A 24,323-nucleotide genomic window follows, 5' to 3' on the forward strand; every position below is an offset into this window, starting at 1 on the left:
TGGTCCTATTCTTTTTTGAATTGGTGCCGGGAACCAATTATCTTCAATTGAATATTATTATCAATTGAATCTTTTATTTTAATAAATAAAGGATTCAATTATTGAGTTATTAAGAGACATTTAAGAGTAGGTACAAAAAGGTATATTTTTTTGCTAAATTGAGAAAACCTATGTTATATTTAAAAAACAATGGAGTGTTACATAATGTAGGGCGTCAAAAGTACGAAACAAGAAGTAATTGATTAAATTGAATGCAAACACTTCAAAGCCGGAATAGAAGACAATAATTAATTGAACTAATTCTAAGTTGCAACGAGGTTGGTTTCGAAACTAGAAACTTTCTATTTGGCAGCAACATGTCACGAACTACAATAATTATATCTATTAAATTGTTCCCAACTTATAACAAGTTACAACGTTTCCGATACAACTTTATAATTTGTTAATGTGTGTTTAATTATACAATATGGTATTGCCTACCATCAAAAGCCATTAATTCGTAATGCCCAGGTTAAAATTAGATAGTGTAGGAAATATCGATAATCTATTGGAAAACTAATAGCAGTTTATGTTTTTAATATAAAGGTATTTTTTAGATAACATTAAATTTCCCGGAATTCTTGAGGAAAAAAATTAACGGATCTTTTGCTTTTTGTGGCGTAGCCGCGGGAATAATTTAGTATATCTAAATATATAAACGAAGAAAGTGAGTGACTGACATATCAATGCACAGCCCAAATCGCTGGGTGGAAAGACTTGAAATTTGGCGTGTAGGTTCTTCATGTGTCTAGGGGTCTAAGAGAAAAAGTTAAGACGCTTATTATTGAAACAGTTGAGTAAACTGGCGTTATACTAAAGTAAAGATATCAACCTAGTAACTTTATAAAGTAGAAGGTTAATTTACAGTTATAGTCTGCCAGACTCACCACCTTGTGATCGGAGCAGTGTTCAGCGTAGATATCCCGAATGAGAGTGTCAAGTGTGCGTTGTCTCTTCAACGCGAACGTGGGCGTCTGGAACGCTGCTTTTTCACCGTTCATCAGTTTTACCTGCAGCATTAGGTATTGTGAGTTTTGTGATAAGAAGAAATGTATGTAGGTCACCGAAGGAAGGAAGAATCTTCTTCGCGATGTATACATTTAGATATATTTTGCGACAGTAAGTGAAAGCAATATTTTTCGAGGGACAAAATACAGTAATTTATTAATAGACGTATGTACCAAAAATTTGATAAGATTTCAGCTATATGGTTATTGTCCAAAGTTTTCTATTATACACAACTTCAATGTTTATATCTGTTATTGGTGTGTGCATTACTATCTAGATTATGAGAACTGTTCATAAAAACAATAATGTAACTGTTAATTGCAACGATAACATTCAATAACACATATCATAAAGTACCTATTTAATATCGTTCGTATATATAATGTGTCGCAATCAAAGAACTTAAAACAAGAATAACATAATGTAGCTGTACTTATTGTTCGCCGCGAACTTATACCTCGCCAACACTTGAAATTTTACAAAATTGTGATTATCTCTAAAATTTAAAAAAAATGTATTAACATATCCTGCATACATTTCAAACATTAAAATCAGACCAACGGTTCGAAAGTAATCGCGTTACAATTTTTACGAAAAAAATGTGTTTTTATTTTTATAATAAATATATATTATAACTTTTACACATATTTTTCAGGTGTCTATTTATACCAATAAGAATTCCCGGAAGAGCTGCGGGTCGTTGAACACCGGAGGGCACGGTAATGAGGGTCCGAAAGGCGGCACTGTGTCGTCGCTGTACACACTCAGCCTGTAACCCTCTCCCTCCGCTTCTGACACCACTGCGAAAATATCTGGTTGCATTTGTCAGGAAAAATTATAATGAATTAGTTTTTTAAATACACGAGAAAATACTATATTTAGATCTTAGAAATAATCATAACAGGTATGTACATATCATCTATAATCAGTATCTAGTTGTAATAAATAAAAATTTTAACGCTTTTATACAATGTAAATATGTTTTTGTAGACTTGCTACGATTTGTCGTAGAGCAGCTACGAGTTCTCGTAGCTTCACAACTTGGAGCGATGTTGATAGTTTTACAATGATAAAGACTACTGTGTGAACTGGAAAATATTTACAGGTCCGTACTATGGCAATGTTGCTTTGTTTATCAAACCAATGCTCTCTTTTTAAAAAACAATGTAAGACTTGATCTGAGAGTAAACCAAGGACCTCAAAGGCAAGAAAGTTAACTGAACAAAAGACATGCACAGTCGATTATTATTCTTCTGACTTGACCGTTAATTAAAAACTATATACAGGGCTACTAATACATATAAACAGATTAGTAAAGGATACGAGTGAAATGGCTCTTCACACATTGAGGATTAAAAGTGTTGTGAACGGAGTCATCTGTGAACACGATGTTGACTATATCGTTGCCGATGTGTCGTTTTCTTTCCAACTATAAAAAAAGTTATATATTTATATATATATATATACATTTTGAGATTTCGTGATTCCTAAGTGAGTGTTTTTCGCTTTTATATATAAAATTCTGGCGTTATACTTAATACTCAATCGTTTATTGCATTCCATAAGTTTATATGGTGATAAAAAAAGTAAAGATATGAACCTAGTAACTCTATAAAGTAGAAGGTTTTTTTTAAAAGGTAAAGGAATTTACAGTTATAGTCTTGACAGACTCCAACCAAGGACCAACTTTACCGTTTATATGGTATATAATATATATATATACGGTATGGTATAATATATATATATATATAAATGGGTTATGATTATGGATAATAATGAAGAAAAGATCCTTTCTTTTCCTAATAATTAAACAGAATTAATTCATTATCTTTAAAATCTGTAGTCTAATAAATAATAACGAAATATTAAAGTTTTAAATTTCGATTTAATTTTATCAAGAACTTTCGTGGCTAATTCAATCTCTTCGTTATTACATTATTTCAGAAAGATTAATTACTGACCTGTCGTTATTAATTTCTTAACTTTTCAAGTCCAAAACATTTAATTTCAAGCAATTGGTTTGTTTTCAAAGGGCCAAAGCACTGTAGATATAACTTAAAAAAGTTTCGAAAAATGTTATAAATATGTAAATGGAAAATGGGCATAAAATCTCCCTAACGTAATGGTTGGTTTTCGCTTCTAGTCTATTTCGAAAAAGACGGTCTTCGTGGAAGATTGGTTAAATCGAAATTCAAGATAACGCGTGAAGAGAATATAAAAAATAAACTAACTTTCGCATTTATAATATTTATTATATTATATATGTATGCAATATAATTATAAATTAATAACAATTTAGTCAGGAAACATAATTGAAGATATCACAAGACAAAGTTTGCCAAAGAATGTTAATCCTTTCACAGAAATACGCATTCCATCTGTAAGTTTAATGAAATCCACCAGATTTTACGGTTCCGTGAAATCTGACCTTTGAGGGATCGCAAGGGTCTCTGCAAGGTTTAATGAGGCCCATCGTCACAGAAAAAGTTGTATATATGCGATTTTGATGAAAATGGGATGATGATGGGGCCTCTACTGATATTTTTTAGCCTTACAATTTCTATTATGTAATATATTTATTTATTAGCATGGTAAAATTTATGTAACCAATGTTTTTTTTTCATTTCATTTCATTGCTTCGCTTTTCTTATATGTTATCATCGTTTTATTGTTATATGCTATGTTTTATTATTAGTTTTATTTCGTTGTTGTATTCGTTTGTTCAATGGTTCGGGCTGTGCGTTGTCCGTTAGTCACTCAGAAACGAAAGAGTTTTATATATATTGGCATGTAGGCAGCTCCTTGTGTGGTCTAGCGGCGCACTAAGAGATGATTTCGCAAAGTTCTTACGGGAACAGGAATTAATGAGTTTTTTTGTTTTATACGCTAGCTAGCTAGCTCTGTAAAAACTAGTAATATAAAATGTGGTTCACTAAGTTTTTCATTTAATTACGGTTTACTTATCTCAGACTGCTTAATAAGCTTCAATGAAATCGGAATAATATCTATAAGTCTGATTTCAATGTTCATTTAGTCTTTAACATTTTAAGAAGCGAATATTTCGATTTACTGGTGAAAAAAGCCGTTAGTTAAGAAGCGCCCTAAAATGTAAAATCTAATATAAAGAGAACTAGCAGGTTCATTAAGCCCAGTTTGATTAAAGACGAAACTTCTAGATATTTAATTAAATCCTTCTATTTACATTAGAGTTCTACAATTGGAATATCCTTATTAATGGAAAGTTTGCGTTACTCTGCTGGTTTTCTCATTAAAATGGAGTTCGCTAACATTTATTGTAATAGTTCACAACTTTCGTATACTAGATTTGCTACCTCAAATATTTGTATTTGACAGCTGTTAGTTAGCTGTTATAGTTTAGTGATCGCTATTGTTTTCCAGAGATGAGTTGAAATTTCACGCTCCGAAAATTGATGTTCTAATTTATTTCATACTGTTATTACATTTAATACTAAAAAGGTCGTAAACAGAATTTTGGCACGTGGTACTTAGTCATAGTATCTATTTTTTATGTATTTATGTTTCTTAATAAGATAAAGACCTTATTTTTGACTATATTATTATATTATTATAAAATATATTTGGTCTGTCAAAGATAAATTCATTGCATTAATGTTTAAATACGTATTCGAATGTCTTTTAAACAACAGTACAACTAAAACGTTATGTAAATTTTATGATCATATTTTTTTTTTATTAAATATCATGATTTCTCCCAGTATATCAGCATACTACTTACAAAACAAGACAAGAGCGAAACTTAGTAACTAAATTAAATTAACAACAATGTAAGTTACTACGTAATTATGTTTACACTTAGCTGAGACATAACATAATCTCATTGCTCACCTGCTGCTTATTGTCCTTGGAGAAGGGCAACATAGTGGAGACGTGGAACATTATCTCGTGACCCTGGTGCATTGTGTAGATGGAATGGCTGCCAGTCATGTCACCTGCAAACACCTTGGGTTGGTATCTCGGCATTCCAAGAAGTGTACGTTGTAAATTGTATGTTGGAATGATTATATATAGGCAAAGGAGAAGTTAAAAGTTGTGAACATGATACATGAGTTAGGCTGAATTTAGCCCTGCATTATCTAGATAATATTTAAAATATTGTGTGTGTTAGATTCTCCTCTTAAGCGACGGCAGACGTTACCACCTAATCTTTCCACTCTTGTATTAGATTGTGGCTTATATGCGAATCCACATCATCTTTTAGAGAATATACGGAAGTATCAAGATGAATAATTTAAGAAAGTAGCATAAAAAATATTTTTTTGTATTATAGTTTAGTAATTAGTAGTAGTACGTCCAGGTATCTTATCAGATGAGGTAAAATAGTTTTAACAAACATCGAAGTAATAATTACTTATCCTTAGTTTTTGAATAAAAAGACAATAATCTAATCTTAATCTTAATCTCTCAAGACATAAAATATAGTAATCTAATAGAAAGCTTGATTATTTCGTAATTACCAATCATGCTTACTCGTATATTTTTCAAAAGATATCAATGACATTTCTTTTAAAAACAAAAGGCACATGACCAGAAACAACTTTGTGACATAAATCTTTGCGTTACGTGGAACCCCGGTAAAACTAGTAATTCAATAATATCGGGTAGATAGTTGGAAACAAAAGTTACCTTTGACGTCGAGCCCGCCGCGGAATCTGTTCCAGCCGCGTAATCGAATTTTGTCCCCCAAAAGCGATATAAAACGCTCCCATTTTTCGTCGCCCTTTTCTGAAATATTTTGAAACGTTTAAATGGCGCTTTGACGTATTTTATTATGGTTCTGGCAGGTATTCTCGTGTAACCCAACGACAGAAAAACTTCATGATATCAAAAGTTATGAAATAGTCAAGTTGGGTTGTGTCTTTTTTATAAACATATTATGTACTTACTTGGATAGATACTTTCAATAATTAGATAGAAAATATAAAAACAAGTAAAAATACAAATGGACATGAGCTCAATGAAGGAAACAGAATAATTCAATTTCAAATTTTTCCATATTTTTAGTGTAAATTTTACCATTGGAGAGCATTTCGTCGTCTGTCTTCTGCGCGGGCTTCATTAACATAACACCTATTTTGAAGTTCACCGATCCTTCCTGCTCCTCCAGAAGCAGAATGTCCTTTTGGAGCTCCGCGCACGTGATCTGAAAAAATAATCTTATTGATGTCAGTCGGCAGACTGATTGTGTCTTTTTGAAACTTTTGGCTGTCTTCCCGCTATAGGATAATGAAGAATATATGTGCGATGTAATGATATGCGATCCAATGGTAGTTATTAGAACATTAAGTCATAGACAGGTCTTGATTAAGTTTTTAGGTTCTGCAAAATATAGTCAAATAAAATAAAATTCTTGGCTATCAAATACATTACAGTAGGTTATGGGAAACCTCGCCAAGTCTTTTTGAGGAAGAAGAGTATTCAGCTAAGAAGTTAAATTATCAGTAATTTTATGGATCTGAAACATCGTCCCATGTGAACGCTCGAAGAATAATGTCGCTTGGTCAGCTTATGAAGGTTATGCTTAGTGTAGCCTTGTTTGACTAGGAATGAGGACAGCCATAAACAATGACAGTTAGCGACATAGGTGAAACATTTATAATTTATAAGCAAATGCACGAAAAATATTTTAAAAGTCGCGTAACATTTTGCATAGTTATCATACCTATATAAAACTTATTGCGTTAGAAAAGCGTCGTGTTTCCTAAGCAGGTATTGAGTGCGACAATAACTTGACGCCCTATAGGTACCTTCACATTTGAACACGATGATTACGTGATACGAATAATTTTGTCGTAACTTGAGTCGCAATTTATTCTTATATTTCTATAAAAATAATGTCCTGAGACCAGAATTTCTTAGAATAGTTTTCCTATAAACAGATAACAAAAATGCCTACACTCTGAGTCTGAATTTCATTTGCTTAACTAACCCAAACTTTCTTTCTTACATTCAAAAAATTACTGAACTCCACACAGAATTATTTAATGTTCCATCTGGTGAGGTATTTTCATGGTTGCTGAAATAATTAGGCCACGTAAAATGGACGGTAAAACAGATAATGGTATCTTTTAACCATAACTTATTATAGGCTTGTGCCGCTTTTATGGGATTAAATCTTTGGAAGTTTTTCATGATCTTACGGTTCAGTAAATGATTTTGTGCTCCAAAATTTAATATTCTCGAATAACAGTATTGGAAAACTGTGGTTATTACTGTCAAACATCAAATTACTATTTAATATTACAATTCAAATTTCTCGTCATTCATAGATACTTAATGATATTGTATGGAAATATGCCTTATATTTACCAAATAAAAAAATTATATTGTTTTGGAATAATGTTAAGTAAGGTAGCCAAACATAGTGTGTAAGTGTGTGCTAGATTCTCCTTTTTAGGGTTGATTGTAAATATCAACTAAGGACAATGCTGATAATCTTGGCATTCTCCATTCCGGCTATGGGCTAGCAACTTATGATTTTCTCTGAATCGCAACTCCATCCCATCACCAAAGTATTGTTTCTGCCTACCCGTAGGGATTAAAGACTTTTGCCTATCTATCTCGTTCTTACCTCTCTGGGAACCTTGTCTACCCTCTCCATGGCAGGGAACTGCGCCAGGATTTGTTTGATAGTAGGCCGGCTTGGAGTTTGGTTGCTTCCAGTGTTCCACGCGCTTGGAGGCAGGTATATTTTGTGAGCACCCTGCGAAGTCATGTACTTTTTAAATGTTTTAGTTGGGCATTAAAAGAACGTAGGTGTCTCCATGAAATCAGGGACGTCTTAGCGAAAAGTCAGGCCAGGAGTCAGGTCAGGAGAGTTATGAATTCGGATGAAGAAAAAAGTATGGAGTGATCTTGGCAAGTGGAAACTTTGGTACGATGTAGTCTCTGAGGAACAGGCGTGATCTAATTATTATTTAGATATTGTTTATAATAGTTTTTTATTTCGTTTCCTGTTATACCATAACCTTATACCGTTTCACTAGAGTGAAATTAACTTTACGACAATAGTATAGGATATGAAATTAGAAAATGATTCAGGTATAAGTGAGAATACATAAAAGTATCTTTATGGTCAAAGTGATAAAGTTTATATGCGAAGCAGCTGACGTGTGAAATGAATTATATATATTCCAGGTAGGTCTGATGTTCTTACCATTTTGTTGAAAAGGATAGCTCGTAAAAGCCCCGCACCGCCCTCCTGCACTACACTGAGCAAGTACGGCTCTCTCATGCCATCTACTCCTATGTAATTCTGGTGCACTGTAACAATTTCGTTTTTATTTTATTTGTATAAAAAAATATAAATATTATTACCGATATAAGTAATCTACTGCTCTAAATTTTAACTCAAATTTACAAAATCTATAACTTGTGTTGTGTTCATCAATAAATTTTGTTTGCTTTCCCGAAATTCCCGCCAAAAATAAAAACTTTTTTTTTGAGTAGGTATATATTTTTTTTATAAGTGGCCAGTACCTATTATATTTCTTTTTGATGGTCTTTAACATTTATACCTGCTAATTAATAGGTATATAAAAATAAAATATTTATAACACTTCTCTTCTCCATGGCCTCTCTCCAGATTGGTAAGGATGCAACCGATATATCCTTACCACTCTGTAGAGGAGCCCGGGGTAAGCCCTTGACCATGGATCCTGAATTAAGTGAGTCAGGTTTTTATACGAAGCGACTCACGTCTGACCTCTGCAACAACAACAACTGGAGAACATAAACCATATTGGATCATATACACATCTAGTTCCTGAATGTGCAGGTTTCCTCACGACGATTTAAACCACATACCTATGTAAAAATAGTTTTGATAAAAACATAAAACTATATCTGTAGTCGTCGCATATTGATATAGTTAATGTGGAAAATATTTTTAAAATACTTGTCTTCATAAAATAATAATTAAGCATTGGATAGTAAAATGAATATATAACTTTTATCTGAAACAGATTGAATTTTGTTTTAATTAATGTACCGGCTTAAATCCATTCAGCTCGTTTACTGTTAAAGGGTTAAAGGTCTGGTACGGATGCTAGCAACGCTTGGTCAGTGACGCAAATTTCTATAACGAGGGTAAACTTTACCTAGACCAGTAAACAGCTTAGCAAAACAAGTTACGATGTTGACCTATATTTTATCGACATTCGAAACCAATACACGTCCCGTACGTCGAACGTTGACGAATCAAAACGATTGGTTTGCATAGAATATCGATATCATAAAAATATCTACCCTCCAAAATTGCTTTCAGAGGTAATTTCAGTGAAGTGGAAAAATATGACATAATGGTGTATGGCATGTTTTATGATGTTTTGCCAGAATAAAAATAAAGAGATGTGAAGTTAATGAATACGCTGATTTTAGAATGCGTTATAGAAAATTTATAAATTTGTATCAAAATAAAAAAAATGGACGTCTTTTTTAATATAAATAAAAAATAAAGGACTTTCTACATACATACATATGATCACGTCTATATCCCTAGCGGGGTAGACAGAGCCACCAGTCTTGAAAAGACTGATAGGCCACGCTCAGCTGTTTGGCTTTGTGATAGAATTGAGATTCAAATAGTGACAGGTTGCTAGCCCACCGCCTAAAAGAGAAATCCCAAGTTTATAAGCCTATCCGTTAGTCGCCTTTTACGATATCCGTGGGAAAGAGATGGAGTGGTCCTATTCTTTTTTTGTAATGGTGCCGGGAACCACACGGCACTTTCTATATTGTAACAAATGTTATTCATTGGTTTTATTAGGAACAATTCTATATAGTTCAACTAGGTAACACAACCAATTTAAATTGTCAAGTACTACCTAAGTACTTTCGATCTAGCAGGGAAATTATAGTTGCACCGTTCAAAAGCTCCATTGCTTGTTCGTCAAACGATTTTCCACACTATGTGACGGCGTCAAGTGGCTGTAAAATGAACAGCAATAGTTCAAGCTACATTGTCGTGTCGTGTAGTATATGAAATTATATTGACCCCTTTGTCGTGTGTCATTGGGTCATTGTTTTGATTGTCGTTAACGTTTTTAAACTATCCAATGTTGTAATTTACGTGATTGCCGTTTGAAAATGATAAATAGGTACAGTTTTTGACATTTTTGTAAACGGATTTATAATGAATAGGGTCATCAATTTCAATTTGTAATTTTAAAAGGATCATTCTCGTTAATATGGAACCATAAATAGATAACTGAATATGTATAGCTACAGGAAACGGGTCGAATAACACTGGTTAAGCTAGCCTCGACGTAAGTTCGAGACTTATCAGGACCAGGAGTTACCATTTTGTTGCTGTGGGAAAACCTCTTGTTCTATTTGGTTGTTAAAATAATTGCAAGTTTTATTTTTCAATAAGGGACTCTTTCTTTGCATTGCGCTGTGAAGACAATGCACTTAAACTCCGGAGAGACTAGAGTGCTCAAAATTAATTAAGTTTGAACTGGTACAATCACCGGTACCGCTCTAGGAAATAATAGCTTTTGCAGACGGACTAGTTTGCACTTCTTTTCAAATTGTTCAAGACCGTTTTTTGTATTAGAAACTCCTTATACTTGATGTAAGTTAAAAGTAAGATTTCTATGAAAATGATTACAATGATGACAAGAAAAGAACCAAAAATATATTTCGTTATTATATTTGCAATAATTTTTGTTTATTTCATCTTTTTTGCTATGCTAGGACTAGTAGGTATACGAAATGTTTGAAAAATCTAATGTACTCGTATATCTATTGATCAACCAAAAAGCAAATGTCACAATGGAAGTTCTTAAAGATATTCGCGAGGATTTCTGTTTGCGACAGTTACCTACGCTGTGAACACGTAAGTCATGACTTTGATAAATTACACGGCATATTGTCAACGAATGGCTCTTAAATTATAGAAAGAGTAGTTGCCATGCGCCCTTGCTGTTGCCAACAAGAAATTTCAAAGTTTTGGAGTTAAACATTATGTAAATTCGAAGCACACTCTTACTTGTATTACTAAACTACTACGTAACTACCTAAAACGAACGTCTACCTCTACGTCTAATTGTGTATGTATTTAATTCATAATCAAAACAATGTTTCTGTAAGATAAAGACATGCGCGGGAATTTTTCACTCGACATTAAATAAAAATTTAAGCGAAAGTTTGTAAGCATGTGTTTTTAGGTATTACTCTTTCGCGTTAAATCTATTAAGGAAAAATATAACTTGGAATTACATATTGGGTCATTTTTCCGAAATTCCCACGGGAGCGAAGCTCCAGGACGCAGCTAGTTTTTATATAAAAATAATGTTTGGTTTCATAATAAAAACTATTTCGCGTAGTTTTTTTTTTTTTTTTTTTTTTTTTTTTTTTTTTTTTTTTTTTTTTTTTTTTTTTTTTTTTTTTTTTTTTTTTTGACAAATTACACAGATTGAGTTAGCCTCGAAGTAAGTTCGAGACTTGTGTTACGAGATACTAACTCAACGATACTATATTTTATAATAAATACTTATATAGATAAACATCCAAGATCCAGGCCAATCAGAAAAAGTTCGTTTCTCATCGTGCCCTGGCCGGGATTCGAACCCGGGACCTCCGGTGTCACAGACAAGCGTACTACCGCTGCGCCACAGAGGCCATCATAGGCCGTCGTAGTAACCGGGTTGTTATGCGCCATTGTATGGTCCGACATCTGTGCGGGACGCGAGCTCGATAACAAATCCATTACCTCATCTACTGCATAAATAGCCTGAATAACCAGCTTTGTAAACAAACTTTGTTCGGGCAGATTAGTTTTCGAAGCTGAGTGCGTTGGATCTGAATATGGCTAAACTACTTTAACGATGTTTGGTATTTTGCAATTAGTACCTAGTTGCCTAGTGATAAATTAAATATTTCATATAAATATCTGATCAATCACTAATATGAAGAACTTTTGAATTTAAGTTTTACAGGGCATAGAAAGCTGTTTGGCATGTAGATTATATGTTACATTTTTCAGGAAGTGCAGACAGGATTTTCCAAAATTTCTGCGGCATTTATAAGAGGAGAAGCTGCCGGAAAAAGCTAGTATGAACACACGTACATGAATTTATATTTCTTTTCCCATCCACAAGGAATGATGAAAAATGAGATAAAGAAAGAACTTAAGTGGTTTCGATTTTCAATATAAAAAAATAAAATGTATTATTTGTAATAACATAATAACAGATCAATAAAGTGTGGACCAGAGTGTCGTATCGTTTCCCATTCACTAATCGAATTCTAATTGATAAATCAATATTATCATTCGTATACCTATAACTACATACTAATATGATTGGGAATTGACTACGGGAACCATAGTGGGGTGAGAAATATTTGTAATAAAATTATACCAGTTTCTAATTAAACTTTCTAAACCTATTTTTAGGGTATCTATCGGTACATTTTTATAAAGTTTAACAATGGCCTATAATTAATTTGATTTTTATTGTGCCAAAACAACATTCCTTCTTCCAAATACTTATAACATCCTATTAATTTCTTTATTTACAATAATTAATAAGGTACTTTTTGGTACAAGACTTTAAAATACAAAATACTTTTTAAAAGATCTTCAAATTAAATAGGAACAAGGCCACTAAATTGTTGTAAATATTATGAAAAATACCCGTAGGCCTCTATATAATACGATGGCCGCTAAACTCTTCTTGTTTCCAAGTCTATTTGCATTAATTTAACGTACGTACGTAGAATGTTCCAGCCTACAAATGTAACTCAAAGGAGTTCCCAAAGGTCTCTATTTTATTGACAACAATGCTGAGTTAACTCACTTTCGATTGAAGTAGCCGATCTTCAGGGGGACCTTTTTAAGTGTAAATTACATTTTGTTTTGTTTTCTCTCTCTGTCTAAAATTTTTTTTCCATTTAAACGTTTTTTTGGTTGAATTTTACCCAAAAGTATTAGAAAGAAAAACTTCAAGTTATATTTTAGTAAAATTCGTATGAATTATGACGGATGCGCAATAATGCGTGTGGATTTTCTGTGGTATGGAGGCACAAGTTCAAATCCTACCTACCATGGTACTAGTGTCAACGAACGACCTAGGTCATTTCCCAATCATTCTTTCCTGAGTTATGTTCATTAGTATAAGTGCTAACCGATGCTCTTATGGTTAAAAGAAAACATCGTGAGTAGAACTACACATTCAGGCAAGTGGATGTGTAACCATGCATGATCCAATATGGGTAAGGTTTCCCGACAAATATTGCGGAGGTCAGATAGGCGTCGCTTCGTGTTAAAACCTGGCTCACTTAATCCAGGATAATGTTCAAAAGACGCACTCCGTGTAGAGAAGTGAGGACGTAGGTGTATTTCCGCCGTTCCAAAACATTCGAGAACAGAGTTTAATATTCGAGTGGTTGTGTGATTGTTGTCAATCGATTGTCTTATTTACTTTGAAAAAAAGAGTATAGCTGGGCTGGGAACATAAATGACAGTTAGAAATAGACCAACTTAATGAGATATATTGTTGTAAATTTTGAAAATCATCTCAAACTTATTATCTTCCGTTATAAATTTAAATGTTTAAATTTGTTTTTGTGTCGCACTCAAATTTCTTTACTATGTTAAATTGAATTTCTTAATTTATTTACCTACTTTTCCTTTTCTTAAATTTCATGCGGCGCAACTTTAATTTAAATTAAGGATTGTTAATTTGTTGGATTACCATAGCCAGATCCAGGAAGTGGCACAACAGCAGGGTGACCAAGGACAAAATTGTCGGATGTTTTTATATCACCATACCATACCTTCTGAAGCAGTCCCAGTCTCGTCTTCCCCTTAGATGAAGAGCTCGGGGTTCACCTGTGACTATCTTGGAGTTGGATTCTCAGGTATGTAGGTAAACAAAGCGACTATCTAATCTCCGCAATCTTGCAGGGGACCATAACTTAACTCAGAACAGCATAAGTATATGGTAGACTTAAACCTGCACTGAAGCTTGGAACGAGCATGCTATTTCTAAGTCTTCCTACTACTCTTAAAAGGACATTGGATGAGTGGAGATGTATGGAAGGAAAAAAGAAGCGGACATTAATGTCTAAACCAAATCAAATATGTAATTTCTGCAAATTATGATGAAATGACAATATCTATATCAATAAACAAGGTACATAAAAATAATTAAATATTAACTTCATATTACTGAATTGAGGCCAAAGTCAGAAGGCTGTTCAACTTGTTGGGACAGAGTTCATTCATTTACGCAAACTAGTTTCTGTTGTAGATCTCATTACTATTCAAATAATTTCTAACTAAATTCAGTGCTTATTATTTCTTATTTCACGGTCAATGTTGCGACGCAAGTTTGTTTTGATGGTATCTGTATTATTCTAATATTTTTCAAATTACTTTAATCATATATACCTAAGTATGCATTTGTAAGTCAAATTTAGAGAATTTTTTTTTGTCCATGGTTTTGCGAGTTTGCGAGTTTTGATGGATGTGTTAGTCACCATTAATTTTGTTATCAGTAAAATAGATATCTCGTGATATCTTCAAGGTTTTGCTAAATAATGCTTTGAATTAATGTCATCTTGTTTTTTGTTGATGTGTACCTTATATAAAATGTTAAACATTCTATATAGTCTGCATAGTAAAAAAACAGAGTTATAAAATTCTACAACACAAATTCGTGACCTGCGTTCCCCTAATGAGGTCGACCAAAGGTGTTAATATTTATTGAATGAAGGCTCGACCCACTTATGAAGCATACACATTTCCTGCACTTCTATGACAAACAGACAACGCATGCTGTGTCATAAATACATTTTTGTGGTTTCCAAATTAGATCGAAGTCGAGCATAAATAAATCCAAATATTTGGTTGTTATTAAAGCTGGCATCATAACTGACACCAACTACCTATCAGATTTTACGGCATGCACTCAAAGAGTAGTAGATGTGATTCTACTCAGTTGCCCGTTAAACATACAACATAAACATTATTACGTCACGCCAGAATCCAAATAAACCCTATATGGTTTACGTGAAGTCTGTTCATATATTCAAAATTAAAAATAGTATGTTATTTCGTAGTTATATTTGTATTAAAAGACTGATTAAAAAAATAAGTTAATATCCATTGCCCAATTAAAGTTAGACGCGTTTCATATTCCAAAACAAAAAACGAACAAAAGTGTAAATCAAACTAAAATATCATCTATACTTTATTTATACTTTAGAGTTGTAAAGTTTTTACCTTTGATTGATTGTTTGTTAAGGGTTATAACCTTCTTAAATACTGAAACTATTATTTAAATTCTTTTACTGTTAAAAGGAAACATTATCTGCGGGTGTTTAAAGGCCATGTATGTGCTAAGCTGTGGTTAGGTGCTAGTCTACACTAATATTATAAAGAGGAAAACTTTGTTTGTTTGTTTGTTTGGTTGTAATGAATAGGCTCAAAAACTACTGGACCGATTTTAAAAATTCTTTCACCATTCGAAAGCTACATTATCCACGAGTAACATATACTATATTTTATTTTGGAAAAAAATAGGGTTCCGTAATATATTTGGATTTTTCGGACACAAACTGAAAAAATCAACCAAAAAGTTTCTTATAAATATCTACAAAAAAGTCCGCGACACACTATACCTATCTATGTCGAGTGAGGCACAACAACCACATTTTTATTTAAAAATCTTGAATTTTTATGGTCTACATTTAAACGCGTTTTTTTACTCATGCTATTAATCCTTATCAAAATAAATAATTTCATCAATAAGAACAGTTTATGTAGATAATATTTGGTCTTTGAATGACTAAAATTGGACGTTTGGTTTTGAAGTTGTGGTGAAATTAAAATATTACGATTTCTGCTGCACAGCCCGTTGCGAAGTGAGCAAAACTTAGCCGCTTTGCGGGCGGTCCTTTAGTTATAAACTAATAGAGATATATTTAGTATCGGCTGTGCATCCGTGCGAAGCCGGGGCGGGTCGCTAGTCATACATAAATACAAAGATGCTGCAAAGCTAGTAAAAATAATCCAGATTTTTGCCAACAGTTAAAAAACGGTATTTTGTAAATTGTATTTCATTTTCGTCTGTCATCTCATATGCCGAAATGGATGGACTAAAATAAAATTGTTGGATTTTCTCTCGTGCAAGTTTTATTCCAAACAACTGAACAAAAGCTATCAAAACTTTTCAACTAACTGCAAATTGGATATTCATGTATGGAAAATTAGGATCTTCTTTCATATCTTATAATGAATACGAGCAAAAAAAATGTTGAGAATTTAACCATTATAATATTATGTTTCTTAATCATATATTAAGTCCGTAATAAATTAGTAACAAGGTTTGAAGAAAATAGTTTATACCCATATCCACACGTATAAATTTTTCTCTTCAGTATATATGTAGTTAAGGTGCGCTACACGTTCGTATGTGCAATATACATCAAGTACTTCAAGTTAACACATTTCTCAACCTTAACCTAATGATACAACCAAACGTTCAAATTCTAGCCGATATTCCTGGTATAACTATAAAATATAATTCAATATAAATTTCTCCTCTAGAATTTATTGGGAAATGTTACATGAAAGGCTTCCTCGTCCCTATCTTGTCTCTACCCATTCTGTTTGCTATGTTTATTCTATCATGATTTCATGGAAGTGGTATGTTTTCTTCACAGACGCGAGTTATGAATTGGCAGAGTGAGAGAGTACTAGACGATACATTATGATATTAATTTTATTTGTTTAAACTTTAATGCATCTAAAATAATGTACAGTAGGTGGACTTAATGCCATGAAACATTCTCAACCAATCGAACCTTTAGACCAAGAGATTGTAATTTGAGTCGTTAAATATAAGATCAATTAGTGATAGATATATAACATTTTAAAATAAAATAATAAATGAAAATAATCTACATATTAAAAGTATTGAGTAACATATTAAATAATAAATATATGTACGTTCATAACATAATGTATGATAACTAGTGTATGATAATATACATGATGAATGATAATTTTGAATGACATGTAGGAGAAATAATTTGTTTGCACAGAAATTGGCGAACCAGCTGATTAAATGCGAATCTGTTGAATCCTTATTGATTCAGGAAAGGAATTTTATAATCTAATGGCTTGCAACTGGTATGAGTTGGCTATGAATTAGCGGTGGTGAACAGGTTTAGCAATGATATGCAATAAGAGAATAAATTTATCAATCAATTCAATTAAGTTTTATTTGTGAAATCGTTTAGGTTTGACTGATCTTTAAGTCCAACTATTTCTCTCACAAAGGATACCTAAATATTTTTTCCGTCGATAATGTATAGAGCAAAACAAAGACAAATATATATCAGGTCTAAAATGAATACCTACTTTATTTTCTGAAAGTTAAGTACATACTTTTCAGAATAGATATAAGTGCTTTGAGCTTCTTACGAAGAGAAAAATGATCTAATAAAATGCTATGAGGACCATAAACGCAAGGGAAATGGGAATTGTTTCGCGATTTCCGCCAGTCTGAAGCAGCTTTGTATTATATTTTTTTCTAATGATTAACTGGATATATATTAAATAATAAAGCGTAGTTTTGTATCCTACAAGTGAGCTTTGTTCTATTTATTTATTTTAGAAATAGAGTAAACAATTAGGTACTTACTTTTACCCAGGAAATATTTGAAGTACCACCTCGTTTGGAATTCGGGATTTTCAAGTACGGGAGCGCTCGGTGGCCCGAACAACTGAAAAATATATCACATTTACGTATTTTTGACTAACAAACTATCTAAGATAGATACATAAGTAGAAGAAATGACAAAAATAAATGTTATTTCAGTCTACTTTTAGCAATGGATCTAATTGAGAATTATCTTTTCTACTCCGTGGGTGTATTGGTGTTGCGGTAGTACCAACATTCGTCTAGGGATTATTTCGTAATTGCTTCGTTCTAACTTTGTCTGAGGCTCAGTCAGTTTAGTGCAGACAATTGCTAACTAATAATGTTTCGTTTATTCTATATATGAAGTTAGAAAATTAATAGTCGCGGGCAAAAATCATTGTTTAAACATATACAAGACAATACATTTACCTATACGAATTAATTGTCTTCAAATGAAATGCTATGAAAGTTAGCTGAATTAAAACGGTTTAATTAATGAGCTGTTTACAAATAAGAATGTAAAACTGTATAAAGCAATGAGTATCTAATAAATACGGTGAATATTTTTATTGAAATGTTTTGTTCGTATAATTACCTAAATAGTCATTTTACTTCAAGTTTCATACGAGGTACAAGCGTTTTCTTTGGCTAGCACAATCTTCGTAGATTCCATAGTAAAAAAAATTAAATGCTTTTTTCAGACGAGCCGCCAGCCGCAATGTCGTAATACTTGAACTTCTTTCATATGATACTTCAAAAGAATGAAGCATCAGCAGCAAAAGCGTCAGAAGTTTTGTTGATTTCCAAAAAGTGCACCGTACTTTTAAATTTCTTCGCTGAGCACGGGTGTCGAGTACCTTTCGCTTTGATCTATCCTTGTTAGTAAGATTCATACAAAGATCAGAGATTACTTGAAAGAATAAATTCCACTTGACTGTTACGTATTTTATTTTTGGCAAAAGTATCAAAGAGGACAAGTAAATACTTCCTACGAAATACGATTTGAATTTCCAAGTGGAGATAATTTCACGAAATTGAGCGCATTCGTTGGTTTGGAAAACAACGTCCTTTATCTGCAGGGAACCGAGGAGGGATTTCTTTTAGGGTCAAAACAATGGCTAAAGGGACACAAGGCACTAAACTGAATTAATTTAAGATTTGTGTGTTGTACTTGGGATCTGTTTATCTAACCTGAAAAGATAGGTTTTGTCAATAATGAGGGTATTTTATAGTTCATTATTAAAATGTTTATTTTTATAGGTCGATTTTATATATGGAAGATTACAAGAGCGCGTCTGCGTAAATTGGATGCAAAATTATCCAATTTAGGAACAAAATTACAAAATATTTTGGAGAACAATAACCTTTTTTTCTCCAATTACCTATAAACCTTGATGTTAGACTTATTTCGTTAGGCACAGTCATAAAAACATGCAAATATCAAAAGGGTAAACCGATACCCTCGGGATGACTGTAATAAATTCTTTCTGATACTATCTGAAAATGATATTGAATTACTGTTGGGATCCTAAATCGAAATGAATCTGTTTCATATATTTTTGAGACTGTGCTTGCGTTTTCAGAATATTAAAGTTCAGAAAACAACTATAAACCTCGTCTCATCTCAAAGTAAAATGATTTATTAGATAGTTGGTAATAGGAACGCATATAACCAATGACAACCTTAGCGAATTACATTTACTTACCCATGTGTTAACAGATTAAATAAGTTAAATAAAATTAAAAAATAAATGTGTTTCAGAGGCATTGTTTTAATATTTTTCTGTCTGTATTGCAGCTGAACGTGGCCTTTTAGTCTGTTGGCTCTGTCTACATCGTAAGGCATAAAGACGTCAATATGTATGCATATGATGAATTTTCTCACCTCATCCTTTTCCCCAAGGGAATTCCCGTTCTCGAGCCTGTACCGGCGCGCCACCGCGTCCACGGGCCCGCCGGCTGCCTCGCTGCTAGACAACTGTAACAAAACCATATTTACATGTAAATACCTCATTACAGCGGCCTTTGTGTTTTGGGGTCCTGTATTTCCCGGTAACGCAAGATGTAAGTAGATACTGAATGAAATTAGATTTGTTTCGTAAAGGTATTGTAAACTTTTTTAACCGTTCGACCACCGACTCTTTTCTGTTTTCCTTTACTGCGGTCATACACCAAAAACAACTTTCATTATTATTTCGTTATAGAGTTTAAAATAAAGCAACACTTCGTCCATTAATTCCAATTGTCTACAGTAATTTGCATTAGCTTCCCTTTTGGGAATCCCTACTTATCGGATATCTCTAAGTTCTTATGAATATTTGATTGCGATTTGAAGTTTATTATTTTGTAGTGGTCTTACGACGAAAAATACTACTGATTTCCATTCCCACGGGAATTTTGAGATATTCTTCCTTAGTACATCCCTAGACCATATAAGGAATCTACATGGCAACTTTTACGCACGATTTAGGCTGTGTGTTGATGTGTCATTCGATCAGAGTCCTCTTTTTATGTATTTTAAAAGGTATACTCGTATTGAGATTACTTAATGATATTGAGAACATATCCATCTACTTTTGGAAGAAAGGGTGAAGGTATCGCTTAATCCCGTATGGTGTTAATTGTTTTTCATCTTGTTATTCTTCAATCAGAAAACAGAAATTAAGTTTTCTTAATTTAATTTACAAATTGGAAAACACTTCGACATTATAATAAATGGCAGAGTAGTCAGTAATATTCGCCTTGTTTTTCGAAATTACACTTTGACATTTCCTTGTACATTTTGTCATTTCACGCTACAATATTTCCAAGAATTTACAATGCGAAATTAAACTTATTGTTGGTACGAAAGAAACAGTTATTGTGACATATTTTAAAGAAAAACGGTAACTTCTTGCTTGGTTTGATTATAATAAACTAGATTATTTACCGGGGCTTCGCTCTCGCTTGAAATATCCGAGGAGAAAATAAACCATACATATTGCTTCAGAAACTTTTCCGAATTTTAATGAAAATTGTGTGTGCCTCTCTATTATATTTTTATTATAACGAAGAATACAAAGTATACGTCGGTCACTTTTCTTAAATTTAAAGATGAATTTCGTAAACCGTGATATACTTCGTTAAATTATTGTGCTGCTTTAACTCAAAGAAACTAATTAAACCAAACAATGAAGCCGCAAAATGTTGAAAACATTGGAATGCAATGCTCACAAGAAGGACTGTATGTGTAGTTCATCTCATTATAAATGAGTACAGTTCGCAAAATAATAGGATTTATTCTTATAGGCATGCGTTTAAGAACTTTACAATTGCAAATTCAAAGGTATAACGTTAAAATTGTAAATGGGCTGCGTGAATTTATGGAGTGGAATAACGTCTCTCTGTCGGTACTGTGGCCGAAGTAATTGAAGCAAGCGATTAAAAGACAAAATCAATGGATAAGTTCTTAATATGATGGGCGTTAGGCTGGATTAATCAATAGATAAACAATTACAACTTTTTTAAAACGTGCTTTGATTTCCAAAATCTGAAAGATTAAAATACAATTAGCATAGAAATTAAAAGTATTTTAAAAATAGCATATGTCTTCTATACTCCGAAGCGAGGAAACATAATTTAAATCATTTCAAACTCGTTTAAATAAACTTTGCTCCGTTAAGCTTACGTACGAAGTATGAGATAAATAAACTGAACATACTCGTATCACGAGCGAAACGCTGTATGCATTTCGCTCTGTTGCGAGTATTTACAAATTAGCAGTTTAGAAAAATTGCTACGTAAGCGTCAGACATGTTAATAACATTAAGTTAGACTTTATTGAGCGAATAAATATTTTTAATGAGAACAAACACTATTAATTATTGAGGATTTTTACTGGTTTGCTTTTATTATTTTAAACCGACGAGCTTGCATGAAGAGATTTATGGATGTGGATTTAGCGATAGAAGTATGCGGGGGTCATGGGCAGTGGAGGGATGGATGTGTCAAGATAGTCTGCCTATCCCTTCGGAAAGAGTGGTTATTTTATGTATGTTTGTACTTTAATGTCGTTATAAAAAATAATTACTGATCTAGTCTACTGTTCCTCAGATAGCGGACCCAGGGTTCTCTAGTATAAAGCTACCTGAAAATTTTTTATTCTATGCATACCTCACATCTACCTAAACATTTTAACAAATCTTCGTTGGCTTTTCATAAAAGTTTGTGAAAAAGGGAATATTAAAGGAACATTGACCTCTGCTAATAAAGAATTAAATTTAGCAACTTTCAACAAATTTATTCGAAGAAACTGAAAGGAAAAACACCATTCAGAATAAATTCGAAACTTTGCCAATAGCAAATGTGCCTGGAATTTGAATATATTGGAGTCTCCGTCTTGGTTTCCCAATCGAAGTCATTCGCCTTGAAACAAGAGAAATTACAACTTTGTGGGCTTCGTGAATCCTGATCTTCAAAGTATTTTTCCTTTAAATATCAATGTTGACGGTTTATTTTTGTTTGAGTAATGAAAGGATTTAGAGATTCTGGTTCTGTTTCAAAAAGTAATTAAATATTTGATACTTGCTCTCGTAATAATTTCCAAAATCCTATCCTACCTTACATCATAATGTCATCATATATCATGAAGTTATTTCACGAAACTTACAGAAAACCACTTATAATCTAATATCTAAGCATAAATATACCCTACTTCCGTATACTCATTTTAAAAATGTGAATATGTCCGTCTTTTGCGTCAAAACCACTACCTATGTATGATCTACCTAAAATTTTGCGTACGTATATTGGAGTACGGAGAAGAACAATCCTTATCACGCGGACAAAGAAGGTAAAAGTGCGTTTAACTATAAGAAAATTGCAAGTACACAGGTAGGTAGTATATATACAGCAAAGTGGTGCAATAAATATTACAAACATGTACATATTTCGATATATATTCTTGTCTTGAGTCTTATATTACACCATCGCATGAGAAATTGTGCAATCAGCTGTGACAGCGTACCCCCAGAAATGAAATTTGTCATCTTCTCATATGCTTGTATTATAATAAAAGGCATGTTGTGTATAGAGCGCGTATCTTCAAACTGGTTGAGCGAAAAAGTATGAATGTGTACCAACTTTTTACACATAAGTAAGTTAGCATAATTTAAATAATTTTCAGTTTGTACGTAAAATTGAAAAATCCACTTTTATCTTGCATGATAAAGAGTAATAATACCTACCTATATAAAAAAATTACCAGGAAAATTTACCAAGAATTAACTACACCAAAAAATGCGTGATCTTTCATAAAGATGCGGCCTTCATTATGTTGAATTACGGCACATTGAGGACTAAGCTGCTTTAATGAAGGTGCGGATTAGCCAGACTTATTACCGCCATTACTGCGAGCTGCCAGATTGTTGCTCAGAGCTAGCGATGTGTGAGAATGCGCCTAATTTCTTAACTAATTATAAATTATTCATGAAAATTTACTCTGGCATTGATAGACGTGTAAGTAAAGGGCATGTTGATTAATTTTGACTAAGGCTTGGTGCATGCTCTCAGCGTGGGAAAAGTAACCCAAAGCTGTCAAAGTTCTTTAATGGCACAAGTTTATGTATGAGGAATGTTGTAGACGATTTTATACGGCGAACCTATGTGCGTTCAGGCTTCCACCAACTATCCGTACGACGACTATAGTGCACAAGGCTGTTCAAATAGAGTTTTGGTATTAAAAATGTGTCGACTTGGCATACAACAATACAACTCTGGTCTTCCAAGCAGTTTATTTTAGAAGAATGCTGTATGCAACACCATCCATCATGTGACAGTTAGAAAAGTAAGATTTGCGCAGTTGCTAGCAGTATTGGAATCATGTTTAAATTAAATATTAAGAAATGCGTCGCTAAAATGATTTAAATTTGATAAGTTTATTAATTAGGGCGGGTATTTTAGCGTATTTCCTTATCCAGGTAATTTGATAATACTGTAATATCAAGTGGGTAGTTATAATTTCGTGTAAGTAATCAACTCTATTATAAGTTACCGGATAATATCTATAATCTTCCCATTAACGTTTCTTAATAACAACTTTATATTAACTGGATTATACGAGTAGGCTATCAAGGAATACAATCAAATCAGCTAAGTGTTCAGTATATTACAGAGGTTATTGCGCTTCTGATTTTTCTGTTGTCTGGTCATAACTATCTACACATGATACACCAGCAGATCTTTACTACTATGCTTGCAAGTTTAGTGGCTTACCTTGGCCCGTATATGCAAACCATTGCCACGTGGGCTATCCGCACCCCGACCCTGACGTCACTGCTCATTAGTCGTCGTAAACTAGTGCCAATAAGTCATGATCCTTATTAGGAGCGAGCCGTGTACGTAACGACGACGAGGCACGGATTTGAAACGTTACATATATTTTGTATGAAACAGTGTATCGTAATTTATGTATCGTAAGTATAACGTGTCACGTCTGGTCTGTGCAACGCTGCTCGAAACCGTGACAAACGGGCTCCGGCCAGGCCTTGGGCCTACACAGCTTTGCCCAACAATAAATATACATTAACTTTTTTGCTTGAGGTA

The 24,323-nt window shown here is 33.0% G+C and overlaps 1 protein-coding gene across 1 annotated transcript in view; it reads right to left on the reverse strand.

Moving 5' to 3' along the window:
- LOC106129439 (GTPase-activating Rap/Ran-GAP domain-like protein 3) overlaps nucleotides 1-24,323 on the reverse strand; it is a 68,418-nt gene that overhangs the window by 8,798 nt on the left and 35,297 nt on the right. Inside the window, exons 3-12 of the mRNA XM_013327998.2 lie at nucleotides 19,627-19,719; nucleotides 17,742-17,823; nucleotides 8,243-8,349; nucleotides 7,658-7,789; nucleotides 6,103-6,229; nucleotides 5,713-5,811; nucleotides 4,915-5,018; nucleotides 2,371-2,476; nucleotides 1,717-1,859; nucleotides 927-1,049 (exon numbers count right to left, since the gene is read on the reverse strand). Coding sequence (XP_013183452.2) covers nucleotides 927-1,049; nucleotides 1,717-1,859; nucleotides 2,371-2,476; nucleotides 4,915-5,018; nucleotides 5,713-5,811; nucleotides 6,103-6,229; nucleotides 7,658-7,789; nucleotides 8,243-8,349; nucleotides 17,742-17,823; nucleotides 19,627-19,719 — 1,116 coding nt within the window. The remainder of the gene's footprint in view (nucleotides 1-926; nucleotides 1,050-1,716; nucleotides 1,860-2,370; nucleotides 2,477-4,914; nucleotides 5,019-5,712; nucleotides 5,812-6,102; nucleotides 6,230-7,657; nucleotides 7,790-8,242; nucleotides 8,350-17,741; nucleotides 17,824-19,626; nucleotides 19,720-24,323) is intronic.

This window comes from Amyelois transitella, chromosome 4 (genome assembly GCF_032362555.1).
Source record: "Amyelois transitella isolate CPQ chromosome 4, ilAmyTran1.1, whole genome shotgun sequence".
Classification (NCBI taxonomy): domain Eukaryota; kingdom Metazoa; phylum Arthropoda; class Insecta; order Lepidoptera; family Pyralidae; genus Amyelois; species Amyelois transitella.